Here is a 16,247-nt window from a genome sequence, read left to right as displayed (position 1 = left end):
TTTGCAGTGCTGACAACAACATGCTGCAAACTTCCATTTATTCCTCCACTACCTAAAATAATTTAGAGATATGATATGATTCCACCTTTTCTCAGTACTGCTCTCATTCTGTCTGATGAACAGCTGCCACGGTCACATTCATATTTTTTTGACAGTTTGTCTCTGAAGTGAAACCACCGATCCAAAACCTGAAGTGAGGAAATTAATGTTCCACCTTCATGCATCAAATTAAAGCACATTCCTTCTCACACCTTTGTACATCTCATGTACGTCTCATTTTGAGTTTAATCATTTTATACTCCTTTTTTCTTCCCCAACAAAAACAGGTGCAAACAGTACAACAGGGCCAAAGACATAAATGGAAGAAATAACAATGTTTCACAATATTTACACAATAAAAAAATCACTGTCACTTCCATTCAACAACATAATTAAGTCAAAGCAGAACATACATTATCAAGAGTTATTTGTCAAAGATTTTGCTCCTTGAATTGGTGGTTAGGTCAGGAAGCCATAACATGAATGCTACACTCAGTCATAAGGTGCAATTCAAAGTTGCAGTCACTCATATGGTCAGGGAGGTAGTTTTCCAGCTGCTCTCACTGTTAAAAGCTGGGTTAGGATTTAATTCATCAAGTCTTCTGATAGAGGAAAATAACACATATCCACTGAGCAGACAGCTTTGATACAAGATACCTTGTAGACCCTTTCTCAGTGATGCTCCAAATAGGGCATCAAATGACAAAAACTAAAAGGCACATCGAAAAACAATATATCGCTCGGTTAAGTTATATCTGGTTTATTGGGCTTTTAAATACAATGTGTTAAAGCCATTTCAAGCTCAAACTTGCATCTTCTTGATATGTTTCTGTCCCGTCCTGTGCAAGGCTGGTTGATTGGTACAGTTACACACCGATCAACCATTTAAAGTCCGTGGAGAGGCTCTGGTTGAAGCTGTGCTGAGCTTGTGAGGTGACTGACATCAGCGGTTGAACTTGAAAATGGTGGGAAAGATCTTGTTTTGTAGATATTGGATCTGCTCCTTCTGAGTTCTCAGCTTCTCCAGTTCAAAGTAAGGGATCTGTTATAGAAGAACAGGGGTTGATTATGAGTTGAGACGGGAAAAAAACAATAGTTAGGGATGAATAAGTTAGATATGTAAAAATACGTCAGAGTTTGGAGATGAACACATACCTGCACCACCTCATAGCCCATCCTGCGGAGGTGTCTCCTCTTTGTGGCTTCCTTCCCCAGCAGGTGCCGCGTGTTGCTGCAGAAATGACCTTTACCGTCTAAACACAGAGCCATCCTGCACAGAAACAACAATAATAATATCATCCATCCATCAACTACACAATCTTATTATTATTATGTGACAATGCAAGATTGGTTGTTTTAGACATTTTGACCAATTTCCCAGGGAAGGGAAGAAAAGAAAATATGGCAAATTTAGGAGGCTGATAATCTGAGTGGGTGCAATTTCGTGCATCTTGATTATATTTAAGTTGGGCCCTGGTGGAAGTAAACTCTCCACTGAGTGCATCTCTAGTTTCCACTTGTTGTATGTTTAAGAGGAACTTCTGTGACTGCAGCAGACAGTGTCTTACCTCCTGTCGGTGCGATCCCACTGAGGAAGAGGCAGAACATACCCGTCCTCATCCAGGCATATCTCCACGTCTTGGGAAGGAGAGTGAAACAAAACCATATCTGTGAGTACAGCAGTCACAACATGTGGCTTATTCAGGTTAGCTACCACCATCATGACCCACTATGTTCATTCAATTTGAATCTTAAAAGAGATTCGCATTGCAATGTTCCAATAAAGCCCTTTTTACCTATGGTGTATCCACTTGGAGTTACGATTGTGGTTGAGTAGAACTTCCCCCCCAGCAGCCGACTGAGTGGCCCTTTGACCAGTTTGTACATGAGACCGTCCATCGGGGTCTCAAAGGCCTGGTCCACAGAGGAGAACTTCTTCACATGGAGGTAGGGAGGCAGTTTGGGACCCTGAAGAAGACGACATCAAGGAAAATGATCACTAATCTGACTCAAACTTTAAACAACATGAAACTCCAGTGCTTATTATTAATTCAAAAAAATGTAATCTTGGTGGATAGGCCCCATAAAGAACCCTTCTTAAGCTGTGTGATGCTCACCAAGTAGTGTTTACACTCTAATGACGTGGAGAGATGGAGCTGGGTCAGTTGTGCCAGTGCCTTCCTGTCCAGTGGGTCCCCCTGTGCTGTGGGACAGACAAGGACAGGTTACATCACACACATTTACCCATTACATACACATTACATGACATACACACTACATTACATAGACACACACTACATACACATTACATGACATACACAGCCATGCCAAACACCCACATGCTGTAAATCAATAACTTTTGTGGCAAATATCTATGAAAACAGTAAGACAACTATTATTTGTACTCCACTAAACTTAGTACAAATACTATGAACACATACAGTGTGTTTGTAAATGTTTGTCCTGACATGTGACAGAGTGTCTCTCTCATAGGAGACCTATCGTTACCTTGCAGCCTCTGCAGGAAGTAGGGACTGAAGACTTGGGATGTGTAGTTGAGTGGGAAGCGCTCCAGGTGGATGCAGGCGTGCAGCACCTCTATCAGCGAGCGAGGCTGGAACTGGGAGAACCTCGTTGATAGAATGCTCTCAAGCTTCTGGAACATCTGACTGGAGCACTGAAGAGTGAAGGGGAGAAACATTACAACGGGCTCTTCTTCTCTGGTGATGTAAATCTGAGGTATTGGACCTAACTTGAGGAGAGAATATGAATTTATGTGTCAGGTAATTTAAAAACAGAGTTCTCTGAATCATCTTGCACACGATGTTCATGTTCATGGAGATGTTCATGGAGAGATAATTTCTAAGCCGTCTGGTCTAGTTTATCCAAGGACGTATAAGAAGACTTGTTGAACTTATGGAACCAATAAGATGAGTGGTTAGTGAGATGTGCATTCAAGTGGGGTTTTTGGTTTGTTCAGCACCTGAGGAAGGTAGTTGAGTCTCCCCATGGCCACCGTCTGTTTGGCTATCTGAAGAGTTGTGTGTCTCTCGGCATGACGCACAAAGTTCTCAGCCACAGCCTCAAAGATGGGCTCGGAGCGGCACCTCATTTGTAGACAATACTCCATGACGGTGCTGATCAGCTCTGGATCGCACTCTCCCAGCCTCCCTAAAACAAACGCACAAAAACACACACACACACACACAAGGCCCAGCACTTCATGACTAATGTTTTGCCCCTTCTTACATTTCTGTGCCACACAAAGGACACTCATATTTGTGACTAAAACAATAAAGACTTGGAGAATGAAACATAATCAAACAACCAATGAACACTGGTCAGTCCCACCTGGCAGGTGTTTCTCCATAGCAGCCAGGAGCTCTGCATGATGCTGTCCCAGGATCATCAGGGCGGAGAGAACCTTTATTATTTCATCGTCGCTGAAAACACCGAAGAGCTGAGATGCCCTGTGAATCAGCCTCAGCACCAGGGAGATGTTCTGTGGAGACAAAACGTTAGCATCAGTCATATGTTATAGGATTAGGGTTAGAACAATTATAGGGTGAATCTAAATGACCTTGTGACGTTCAGAAATGTGTCAGGTGAGGCTGAAATGTGGAATGAACAGATCGGCAGCTGCTCTCCCTACCTGTCTCTGCTGTAACTTCAGCAGGGACTGCAGGACATCACTGACTTGACTGGCCTTCAGTCGGTGGACCAGCCTCTGTGTGTGTCTGTGCAGAGTGGACAGCAGGAGGGTCTGCTGCTGGCCGGCAGGGTCGTAGCACCGAGCCAGGAGGGCGTAGACCCTGACGGCCTCATCAGGAGACGCAGCATCCTCTTCTACAGCCGCACCGATGGAGTTCAGGACCTCCGTCACCACCGCTGACTGGCGTCCCTCCAGGTTGTGGGCCACCTCACCCAGGTGGCAGAGCTGTGCCACCCCGATGTCCCCGGTGCAGAGGAGCACCAGGCACTCCTGTGTCAGGCGCTGGACCACAGGGCTCGGGGCTCCCAAGCCGAACTCAGCACATGCTCCGAGTAGAGTGGCCAGTCCCTCTGCCCTGTCATTGCTGGGGGAGTCTGCCAGCCTGGAGCACAGCTCAGGGATCACATCCCCTTCAAACAGGGACTGGATGCTGACCCCTGCTGCGGCACTGCCCTGCTGTTTGATGTGGGGTCTGTATGGAGACGGGTGAGGAGCGGCTGCAGGGGGCGTGCGTCTCACAACCTGGTGCACGTCGTCTCCTCTCGCTGGCAGGGACACCGGGGTGGGGACAGGGGCTGCGCTCGCCACCGCTGAGTTCAGGTACATGCTGTGATAAGGACGCAGCGCCGTTACGCGGGGTTGTTGCACCACGACACTTCTGCCGGGCACATTGGGGCATCGACCCCCTGATCGAACCAGAGAAGGACTCAGTAAGGAGCACGCCGAGGTGTGATGACAGGCAGCTCTCACTGACGAGGAGAGGCAGGACACCGACTTCATTGTTGTGTCTGTGATGTAACAGGGACTTCCTGTACGAGACAAGGACAGACATCGTCAGGGACTTTTACGCATCATGTGGTTCACTTTGCAACGTCAACACATCATCTGCATTAAAAACAATAACGCAGGAAACCATAACACATCGCCGAAGAAGAAGAAGAGGAAGCAGATGCACGTGAAAACTGGATGACAGCTACTTCACAATGAAAACAGGTTTAAATCATCTTATCTAAAGTAACCGTGTGCGTAAAGAGACTCTAACGCACGAACACAGTGAACTGTGCCGGACTTACCGTCAGAGAGGCAGCGGGGTTGTGTGGTGGAGCAGCAGCTTGTTACAGAACTCACCCTCAGCGTTTGGTAACATTCATGATGGCTTGTGTAAGCGACCCATGTTTACATGTGCTGCCCCATGCGGTCAAAAGGCACACTGCAGGCTGGTCGTTTTGTGTGTGTGTATATATAAATATATATATCATAACAACTTGTATTTGTGTAACACAATATCTCACCTGCTTCTTGATTTTGTCGAGCCGTGCCATTCCAGACTGCTGTCCATACCACGAGGGTGAAACCAAAGAGTTGGTACAAAATAAAATAAAATAGGAAGTTTGTAAATTTATGAGATTTTTATTATTGAGATTATATTGTTGGAGTTGAAATGTCTATTATTTCATGTTAATGCTCTTGTATATAAATAAAAATAAACTTCTCAATACTGCAGGGATATAAATCTGTCAGTGGAACAGTTACAATGCTGGTGTTCGTCTCTTTACGCTACTGATTGGGTCATAAAACTGTCTTAATGGTTTTTAGAAATCAACTTGTGTTTTCACACAATGACTCATTAAGTCTGCACATGTTAATAGGAAGGTAATAAAGATATTTTCTGTTAATGAGAGGGTCTTTTTTTAACAGGTTGACAACGCAAGAGGTATTCTAAAAAATTGCTTATATCTAGAAAACATGATGCATGATGTGAGTACTTATAAACAAAAAAACAAAAACATGGCATCATGGTCATTTATCCACAAATCCAGTGGCATCAAATCATCCATCAAAAAAACTTACTGGAACAAATTTTATATTGTGATATTTATTTCAGTATATTAATCAGTGACTTCTGGAGTTTTTTGTGATTTTGTGCTGATGCCTGTGAAACAACAGCTCGTAGATGACAACAAATATGTATTATTTAACATTTAAAAAATCTAAAATTCCACAGCTGATTGCAGCTAAAATGACTGAGCGGTCTAACAATTAAATAAAGCATCTTTTGTCTCTTTGCTTTATGTTATTTTCCTTAAAGTATGAATTGCAATTGGAACTTTACCACCGTTTATGGTACAATAAAAAATGTATATTGTTTAACTTAAATAATGCTGTAGCATCAGCGCTTAGTTTTGAATAATGGCCACTAGATGGCGGTATTTACAAAGAAACGGGGCCGCCTCACAGCTCCTATTGCCTGAAGTCACAGCTGAGCTTCATTTCATCCACGTTGAACAGAGGACACCAGCTGTGTGTGGTGACGCTTCAATATGACTGAGAATTAACCATGTGCATCTTAGACATACAGACAGGTAGAGCAGCAGGATGAGGGTAATACACTGAAATGAGTCGCTCCCATTCGTCACACCAATGACTGAAAATTACAACTTTATGTTTCACTGATAAAGAAGCTTTTAACTACAATTGACAAAATACAATATTTTGTGTTTTTGTTTGGAGATGTTTTGTTTCCTCGAGTTGATTATACAAGTAAAGTTGAAATCAAGCTCATTTTAAATTGTTTCAAAACCGTTGTTCTACGAGCAAAAAAAAAAAGGTTTACTGAAATACTGAAACATAAACAAGTTTTTTACAAGTAGAAATTCTGGCCTTGGAGAATAAAAAGGTCAATATCAGTGTGTGCTTCTATAAAAAAGAAAAAATCTGTTCTGAGTGTGTGTGGCTGGTGAGACACAGAGTGTATGAGGGTTGATCCAGAAGTCACCTCCCTCTATCTCCAAGACCATCTGTGTGTGTGTGTGTGTGTGTGTGTGTGTGTGTGTGTGTTACCCATCTGGTCCCCCTCTATCTCTTTGCAAACAACACCAGCAGCCCTCTGGACATGAGCTGGACGGAGAAGAAAGAGTAAAAATACCCAGGGCTTTCAAATGGTGAGCAGGGCAGACTTAGATAAGATCTGTTATAATAAAGTTACTGTTCTGCCGGTAATGCTGATGAATCACACTGAATAGTCACTGTGTGCGTGTGTGTGTGTCTGCGTGTGTGTGAGGGAAGTGAAGGCTTGAGGAAAAAAACGATATCTGATTTGATTTCTAATGAAGGACCCACTGGAAATAATTACATTTTTGCTGCTGTAGTAAGTCTTTAAATAAACATCATGACTTCCTCAACCAAAGATTAATGGTTTCAAGAAACACAAATTCAAAACTAACTTTCTTGAGTTAAATACACCTTTGAATTTGCTTTAGACGATTGACATTAATACAAGTTTGTCCGAAACACATACACATACATTGATCTATGTTGTGTACCCACAAACACAGTGTGTGAGAAAAACACCACATCTTCCTTTGCACTAATCCAATATAATAATCAAAAGCTCAGCGGTGATGTTATCATCAGTCCCGAATAGATGTGACGCTTTTTGGAGAACACGTCTGTCCCCGTCTGGCCCAAATGATTTGAAATAAAAAATATCTAATTCCAAATGTGCGACCTAACTGAGAAATTAAGAAAAGTCTGCTGGATCATTGTGTCGACACTTGAGTGTTTGAAACGGGACAGATGTTAAAGTGGTTTTCCAGCAGCACGCCACTGCTTCAGCGCCGGGTTAAGATCAAAACATCTATTGAATCAATAAAAGAGTCATTATGTTTTCATAAACTCTGTCACGTCTGCTTTTGTTTAAAAAGGCTCATTAGCCTCAGAGGAGTTGATGTCATACACTGTAAAAAACACTAGAACAGCTTATTTTGTTAATCACACACATTAAAGGTCAAACTACCAAAAACCTCAACCTGGAATATACGATGATGATGATGATGATGATGATGATGTGATGATGATGATGGTTTTATTGTTGTTTAGGAAGATGGTTGCAGTGATGGTAATTATATTATTAAACACACATTGATGGGCACCTGGCTACTGGGCTTTCCATCGATCTTGACTCTGGACCATTGTCTAGCATAAGTTTATTGTGACTTCACGTTTCATCCTTGAGAGATTAATAAAGTATTTTATAAGATAACGCAAAGTAACGCATTGTATGGTATGGCATAGCATGGCATGGCATGGTGTGGTCTTGTGTGGCGTGATATTGTATGGTTCTGTGTGGTATGGTATGGCTGGTTTGGTTTGGTATGGTATGGTATGGTGTGGTAGGGTATTGTGTGGTTTAGTATGGTTTAGTCTGGTTTGGTAGGGTTTGGAATGGTATCATATGGTCCATCCTATGGGTACCCTTGATATCTAATTTAATGATCTACCAAAAATGGCCACAACAATTTTTTTCTAAATTGTGTTTGTTCTTTGTTTCCTGTTTTATTTTGAAGTTCTAATCCCCTTTATGTGTTAACTTCCTGCCTTTGTGTGTTTCCCTCCAGTTGTGTGGCCTTGATTTGTCTCACCTGTTTGTCCTGGGCCGGACAGGTGTCTCCAGTTTGTCATCTGTTCAGCTTGTATTTAAGTCCTCACTTGTGTCTTTGTCGAGTCGTTTGTTGTGTCTCCGTCTGTTGTGTCACCGTCATTCTGCCTTGTTTTTTCGGATCAGATAATGTTTGCGTTTTATTTCCTGCCGGGTCTGCTCCCTGCTTCCTGTTCGTGTTTTGAATAAATTCAGTTTTTCTTTAATTGGACCTCCTGCTCCACCTGCTCTCTACACAGTGACTATGTAACTTGTGAACTAAGAATGTAAATTAGTTTCCAGGTTTTGTATTAAAAATTTGGTTCTGAACTTAAAAAGCAATGAAGTTGTTCTGTGAGCAGAGGTCACGGAGCAGTCACATCAAAACCTGCCAACTGTGCAAAGACACAACGTACTTAAGTGCCCCCCCCCCCCCCTCCTCTCTGCCTGTGTACAAATATGGCACCGCAGGAGGAGATTCTTGAACAATTCAAATTCCTCTGGCAATTCCAGCGCTGTAAGTCAGATCTCACTGAGAAACGATCTGTAGCTGCTTCGCTTGAACCTCGGAGTTTAACTCCTTATCGTCGGCTCTCTGCGCGGGGTTACCATTCATCCTCCCAGATAACGGCTCATCTGGTCGGTTTCAAGCGTCTGCAGATTGTTACGGTCCAAATAATATGTGTCCAATTAAGATCGGGTCACAGAGCCGACAGTGGGCCGGGCCCTGCGCGGGAGAGAAAGCAGGATGTATCTGAATCACACCGCGTTGTGTAGCTTTTGTTGACAGGTCGCAGCCATTCGCGTTGAGAGGCAGTTTCCTGGAACGGGGTTTACTTTCATTACTTGCTGTGACAAGACCATCATTTTGCATAACTTCAGTTCCTTCCTCTCTGAAAACAGACTTTCTGCTTGTGGACATGTAAAATCATGTGGCAGCGAGAGGTATCAATATTTCATGCCACAATCTCTCACACACGTTAATGTGTGTGTGTGTGCCAGTTATGGAGGAATGTTATGAACATGCCTTTCTCCTGGGGATTCCTGGGATGACTGTGGTTTGTTTTTAAAAAGGTTCGGGCCCTCATGTGTTTCTGATTTGGATCTAATTTAGGTTGTCATATAAAGATATTAGCCCCAATGGGATTTCTAATCTAATTTTGATAGTAATCGCCTGGGAATGTGTGTTGTGCGTTGTGGGCGAGGCAGGGAAACAAGAGGGATGCACGTGTGGCACAGGGAGAGGAAGGAAAAGAGGGGATAAAGAGGACGAAAGAGAATCACATCCAGAGATAGGTGGTGCATTCTGGCAGAGCGTAGGAATCCATTTCACACCCAGATGAAAGCAGTGTGAGAAGGGGAATGTGTGTGCAGCGTGTGTGTGATAGGTGTGGCGGGACAGGGGTTAGGCCTGTTAGCTTTTCCTGGTTGGAAGAGGGAGAGGGAGAGAGGGAGAGGGAGAGAGAGAGAGAGAGAGAACACTTCATAACCCAGACCAACACTCTCTCAGTTCAATCAATGACAGACCCAAGGGGAAACCACAAGTTATTGCAAGTGATTGTTTAACTAGTGTTTTTTGGTCTGTACAGATAAGCCTTCTCACATGAGAGTTTCCAATACGTTATTACACAGTCTACAGTTTGATACGGTGTCCCAGCACATAACCGTCTCCTCTGTGACACAGAGATAGGGGATTGGACATTAATGTTCCTCATGTGGGAACCATGGATTTCTATGTTAATCGAGTATATGTTGAGATGGACCCATAGAAACTTTAACCTCCCGATGTCTTTAGAGGAAAACATTAGGGGTTAAGAAATGTTACTATGATTAAACTGTTGGGCATCGTGGGTTTTCTGTACAATCCATTCATTAGCTGTGGCTCAATTCAGGGGGTCATTCTTCGGAGGCCATAGGCTGTCCAATTTTAAGGCTTCTTCGATTGCAGCTGACAAAAGTGTCATTCCAACAACCGAGAAATGACGGCTCCAATGGGTGGAACCCTCCCGGCCCGACCTATCCAAGGATTCATTGCACTTCACATCATTTTTTAAGGGGGTAATGGTGACAAGACCAAGACATCTAATTCTTGACTATCACGCTTCAACTCACTTCCACTCTAACAGTGCACAATAAAAATACAATTGGTCTTAAAAATGCCTCGTCATGTCCAACTTCAGCTCTACTGCAAGGCAACGGCCAAAAATGCGGGATGAGCTGGTGAAGACGATCACGGAAATCCTGTGTAAACCAGATCCTCTCATTTTGGTTCAGACTATACAAATATTGCCATTGCTGTTAATAGACATCATAATGAAGGAATTCTTGAAACTAAATATTTAAAATGTTGGCTTTAACACTAACAGACCTAAACTGTATCACAACACAGATTGTACACTTTACTCTTCAGTCGTGATTGTGTGTAATTGTACGAGTGTGAACCAGCGTGAAATTAGCTGCGTTTGACTCAACTTGCCCTTTCACAAAGTGCTGCAGTTTAAGGACGCCCAAGGAATAATTTTTTTAAAAGTCTGACGCACGGGCCTTTGTCGTTTGTCGAGTTTCCTCAGCTGCAAAATGTCATCTTGAGCAAAACCAATATTATATGTTTAATGGCTGAAAAATGCACAGTTGGCTGCTCCGAGTGAAGCTCCTGTATTTATCAGGGCGTTCTCTTTTTACAACTGTGAGCCGAGTCCCTGCAGATGTATTAGAAAAGCTGGAGGGACACGTCACACATCTCCACTCTGAGCCATGTGATTAAAATGTAACAGTCATGGAATAAACAAGTCAGGGAACTCCGCTGGATCACAGAGGCTTTTAAGGTCAACGTTGGATCATCGTCATCATGGGAACCGGGGAGAGGGAGGATGGAGAGACCACGCTCAAACTAGCAAAACCCTGGATCCAGCTCCTGTGTTGGCAAACATCTGTCCTGCGGAAGTGTCTTTGAGCCAGGCACTGGATCTTTTGCTTCTAGCAATGTCAGCCGGAGAGGAGAGCGTTAACCTCGTGGAGGAGCACAGTGATGGTCTTAGCCCATTTCGCTCGAATCACTTACTCCTTCTTGCCAAGGAACACAGTGCATGTTTGTTCTGCTTCTGACAGTCACCTGGTTTCATCTCATTTTAGTTAGACAACTTAAATTAAATGGCATAAAGTCGGTCAACACACTAAGCTCATATTTGCCAAACTTCCAGAAATTAAAGGGTTTTTTGCGAAGAGTTTTGAGAGTCGGCTGCAGAATATCAACGTTTTTCCTGCTAACTCTATTCGCTCATTGTTTATCTTTGATAGAAGTAGCTTGAAGTGGGTTTTCCCTTCTTTTTACAATACAACAGACAATACCTGCCTGACTGAGCTGCAGCCCACCGACACCAAGGTGGTGAAGTACGGGGCTGCTCGCCGGCAAGAATCCTGAACAATGCACATAATGTACAATATGAATCCAATGTAAGTGGGCTGATGGCCATCTGGTTAGGGGCTGTGCAGCGTCTCCTCCCAGCAGGCAACCAAAGCTGTGAGCCAAGACCCCAGGCCCAACACCCTGCCGGACTTTGAAATCAGATCTTTATTGTCCGTAAAGCCTCAGCCAAGTATGAAGAATCAGCCCTCCCTAACAAAACACACTCATCCAGCGGAGAGAGGGACAGGACGAGGGAGAAACTGGGGAATAGCGTAGAGACGTACAGGGGAGGAAAAGAGAGCGTAAGGTGGCTGAGGGATAGATGTGGGGAGAGGTGGGAACAGCCGGCACAAGGCCTATTTCAAGTGTCGTGTTTTTTGCTCTCAACTATGCTGCGATTATTTATAGTATATCGAGATAACTCAATTCTCATAATGTTCTACGTTTGTTGCAGCTGGTGCCGGTTCACATGTCAACGCGGGAACAAACGCAGCCAAACTCCACAGAGTTCAGCTTCCTTTGTTAGAACCTCACTGTGTGTTCTGTCTCAGGCGCTGAGTGTTAATTATTCACCTTGTTGTGTTTCGAGCACATGAAGTGTGCAAGAGAAAGAAACGGGTCACTGGATGTGAAGAGGGAGAGATAGAACATTTAAGTTTACAAATTTACAAATTGGAGCATGAATCTGAATATTACTGTTATTTATTACGTTTAAAAAATACTTTTTCAATCAAGTAAAAATGAATTCAACAGTGCGTTATGTCTGTGCAGCAACAGTGAACTTAAGGACCCTGGACACATCTGGAGGAAGAGCAGACACTGCCAACATCACTTCTGAGGTCCATCTATTAGTTCCAGCACTAGATGTGAAAACTATACAATATGGTGGATTCAGAAGGAACCAATCACAACACAACCAGACTTTCTGTGTTGGACCCAAGCTAACCTGGAAGGCTTAAGAAGAACAGACAAGAAATGGCTCTTCATCTGAGATCAGTGCTGCAAAGATGAAATAGATTTAAGTTTTATATTATAATTTGGTGAAGCTTGAGTGACTCATCAGAAGCACAGAGCAAAGCCTCGCTCTGAAACTTGAATTACATAATACAAACATGGTCAATCAAATTATAATCATTTTATTAATGCAGAAATCCTTCAAATCCTTCAAATCTTTTGAATCCAATGTGGTCATAAAGGCGTCTTTTGACACAATGTGTGCATTGGCCTAACACAACTAAAAATACTAAAGGCAAAAAAACTGATTAGATGTCTTGTTCCCGAACTGTCTGCAACCCCATCAAACCTGGAACATTCCCACATCAAGTGGTCCAAGGGTTGAAGCTGACACCTGCTCTACAGCTTATTTTAGTAATTGAATCCACTGCTTATTAAATACTCAGCAGAACGTTCCACTTGAACCTAATTCAACCTTTTTGTGCCACTAATAGAAAGTACAGAGGAAGTGATCAGTGTTAATTCACAGATACTTATGAACCCAGTGATAAATCATTTGCATATAATCGAATTATCTCTTACTTTGGATTATATATTCAGGAAGTACTTTAACTATTACAACAGTCCTGGTCAAAATCCTCACTTGTACTTGTATCCTCAAATTGTTTGTTTGGTAATTAATCCCAGCAACACTCCAATATGAATTACTTTTCATATTGGATAAATGCAATAAGGGGGTTGCATAAATTCTATTTAATTTGTATTTGCAAATCATAACATATATTAGCTCAACACATTTGACATATTAAGGTCCCTTAGACTATCAAATATTGGTCAAATTGATTTAGGACAGTGCTCACCTCAGCTTGGTGTCTGGGGACAAGGAGCAGGGGTCAGTTATACACAGCAGGACAAGATACAGCATCATCAATATGTAACTAATATTTCTCATTATTCAGTAGCTACTGTGCATGTGATTAGCAGTGGAGCCAAGTGTATTATCCTTTCTCTAGTTTCAAAGAGGAATCACCCTTTATTGAAAAACTGTAGAGGGTCAGGAACTGGTCATGGTGGGTCCCAGTCACACCAGTGTGGATGAAGTGGTGTGTGAAAGGTTAACATTTATACGTTCATCTTCTATAACCAGGCATACAAACAGAAAACTGTTAAATTCTGTTTGTATTCTGTGACCACTTCCTCCTCTTGTTCCGGGAGCCCAGACTCCTCCAGTGAGCATTTTTTAGATTTTCTTTTTATTAATTCTTCAAATGCACAAGTTTTAGAGCTCATGTCTTCCAGAAACACCCTGAATCAGGCAGGTACAGATCTAATGTCAATGTCAACCCCTGTAGCTGGAGATCTCCGAGACTTGACATTGATACTAAGCAGACACACAATGTTTGCTAAGCTTGACAAGCTGTCAATCCTTGCTCACTGTTTAAAACATCAGGTTTTTCGGGGGGGAGGTGTGTGATGGTATATGAGGCCAAAACTACGCAAACATGAATCTGTATTAGTGCAGCTACTGTTTAAATAGCAAAGGTTGATTCATGCGCTGGAGACTTGACATTTGGCTCAACGACAGCGTCCCGTTGGCACGCCAGGTTGTCGGGACATCAAACAAGACAAAAAACATGGATGTCAGAACAAGACTGAGAAAATATGTTCCCTCCTTGCATCATAAAGAGACACAGAAATTGTCTGTGTAATTTACAGGGAGACGTTATGTGTACAGTTTATTTGAACAGCTCATGAATGCATCTTCTCCTCGTGTCAGAACACATTTCCAGGTGCATTACCACCCCATTACACTCTGACCAAACAAAAGCATGAAAGCTAAATGTGACGGATCACCTCGAAGTGAGCCTCCAGTCTGTACAGGTTGTTGTTCATGCCGAAGATAAATCAATGGAGATCATGTTTGATAGAAAGTTGGGGAAAATGGGTTATCAGCTCTTAAACACGATGATTTAACACCGACATTAGTGTTCATTAAACTGCTGCAATGTCAAGAAGGATATATATTAATAATATGGACTTGAGGTAGCATACAGATGTGGAGCAAAATGGATGTGAGCCTGAAGTTGCCCAAATATCCCAAAACAAAAAGGGCCATTTCGCTAACATGCGGTGCTCTCTGGGAGGTGTCATCTGGATCTGAACCTGAAGTGGCTCAGGTGGTAAATCGTTTACAAGGACCGAATAGCACACAACTACTTCAGGCCACCTTTGCCACCTTTGGCTTCGGTTTGCTTGTGGCCCAGATCTGGCAAAAAGGAGTGGACCACTCTAGTATCATCATTCTGTGTGGTATGTGGGCCTTATGTGGGATTTGAGCCAAATCTGGGGCCAAACTAATTTATGCCATGTGGGCTACATGGTTTTCAATGAATTCGCCTCAAGTGGTTTTCAATCTTTTCATAAGCCACTGACACAAATGTTTCATCGGATGAAAAGTTTGGACGAATAAATTAATCCTGCCACTCGGGGCCATACTTTGGGCAGAACTTAGTCTTCAGATGTTCCACTTCTATGACATAAAATACGACTTTGTTCTCATCAAAGCTTTGTGTCAAACTGGAGAAGTCAGGCCTTTTCCTCCGCAAGCCTGACGTCAGGGCTTACGGTCGGTATTAGCTCGAGGGAAGCCGTGTCACTGGTGACAGTTAAATCCGCAATTACGTGTATTTGTGCGTTTAGTAAATGGAACTGTTAGGGTCTTAGTGGAAGACAGTGGCCGTTGACTGGGCGAGTTCGCCTTGTGTTACACTTGTGATTGATTGCATCACTGCATGGAAACAAAGTTGGGTGTCAGGGCCTTTATGGCCCACTACAGTACAATGGTGTTGGATTTCAGTGGATACATGCCCATGGCCAGACAGGTGATAAAAGTTCACACGCACACACACATACAAACACACAAAAACACACTTTTGGTTACATCTGTGGAAAGCAGCTGGTAAACTTTGGCAATTTATTGTGCGTAATGAAACAACAGTTTTCGCTTTGTAGTAATGCGTATGAACGGTGCGTTAGAAAACTATGTGACATGAAACCTCCCATCCAGATGGAGTCGTCAGATCGTGCCAGTCTCTTGGCTCTTGGCACAAACACGGTATCAGAGAGCTGCTAACACACCTGTACTGACATCACCTCATTCCATAAGCTCTTATTTCGGGACCACCATAAACACACTGTATGGCACGTCTCTCTCTCTCTCTCTCTCTCTCTCTCTCTCTCTCTCGCTCTCCCTATTTGTGTATGTGTGTGTGTGTGTGCGTGTTTACCCTCTCTCTGCTCTCTGCTCCTCGCCGGGTCCTCCTGCCGCTAATTGCGGTTTCTTTCTTTCTTTCTCTCCCCCCCTCATGAGTGACAGCGAGGATTTCGCAGCGCCCGGAGCGACGTCACACCAAGGTGGAAGGAGAAGAGGAAGGGGAGCGCATTTTTTCCCTCCCATTATCATCCAAAGAAAACACTTCGGCCCACAGACCGGTGGCACACTGCAGACACCTACCTGCAGCCGGCGCGCACCGCAGACCGCCTCTCCAGCGAAGTTCATCCGTGCGTCACTTCGGAGTGCGCAGGGAAGGAGCCAAATCCAACAGCACCACACATACTCACACATCACGGTTTACTTATGTATTTCGGAAGCACCGGTGTCCTTCTTCTTAGTCTTTTATGTCATTTCATAGTTTAAAAACAGAAAAGAGGCTCCGGGT

The 16,247-nt window shown here is 43.2% G+C and overlaps 1 protein-coding gene across 2 annotated transcripts; it reads right to left on the bottom strand.

Annotated features, from left to right (window-relative positions):
- Positions 1-11: 11 nt before the first annotated feature.
- Positions 12-4,955, bottom strand: LOC133967710 (FAST kinase domain-containing protein 3, mitochondrial-like). 2 transcript variants are annotated; one of them, XM_062403326.1, is made up of 10 exons: positions 4,825-4,955; positions 3,692-4,560; positions 3,391-3,541; positions 3,023-3,210; positions 2,548-2,716; positions 2,157-2,242; positions 1,836-2,007; positions 1,608-1,677; positions 1,195-1,309; positions 12-1,081 (listed from the first exon to the last, which is right to left on the bottom strand). In XM_062403326.1, the coding sequence occupies exons 2-10, from the start codon at positions 4,529-4,531 to the stop codon at positions 983-985; spliced, it is 1,890 nt and encodes a 629-aa protein (XP_062259310.1). In that variant the 5' UTR covers positions 4,532-4,560; positions 4,825-4,955; the 3' UTR covers positions 12-982. The 2 variants fall into 2 exon arrangements, with proteins under 2 accessions (XP_062259310.1, XP_062259309.1); XM_062403325.1 differs by having other exon boundaries at positions 3,692-4,931.
- Positions 4,956-16,247: the final 11,292 nt, after the last annotated feature.

This window comes from Platichthys flesus, chromosome 13 (genome assembly GCF_949316205.1).
Source record: "Platichthys flesus chromosome 13, fPlaFle2.1, whole genome shotgun sequence".
In the NCBI taxonomy this organism is placed as follows: Eukaryota; Metazoa; Chordata; class Actinopteri; order Pleuronectiformes; family Pleuronectidae; genus Platichthys; species Platichthys flesus.
The sequence above is the reverse complement of the archived record's forward strand: the minus strand, read 5'-3'. Positions and strand labels throughout refer to the sequence as shown.

Bases quoted from the DNA above. Each gene is read 5' to 3' on its own strand.
- LOC133967710 (XM_062403326.1), bottom strand. From the start codon at position 4,531: ATGAAGTCGGTGTCCTGCCTCTCCTCGTCAGTGAGAGCTGCCTGTCAT. The intron at 2,717-3,022 runs GTGCTGAACAAA...TTCACTCTTCAG, and splicing joins GACTCAACTACCTTCCTCAG to TGCTCCAGTCAGATGTTCCA. The intron at 1,678-1,835 runs GTAAAAAGGGCT...CTCCTTCCCAAG, and splicing joins TCCAAGTGGATACACCATAG to ACGTGGAGATATGCCTGGAT.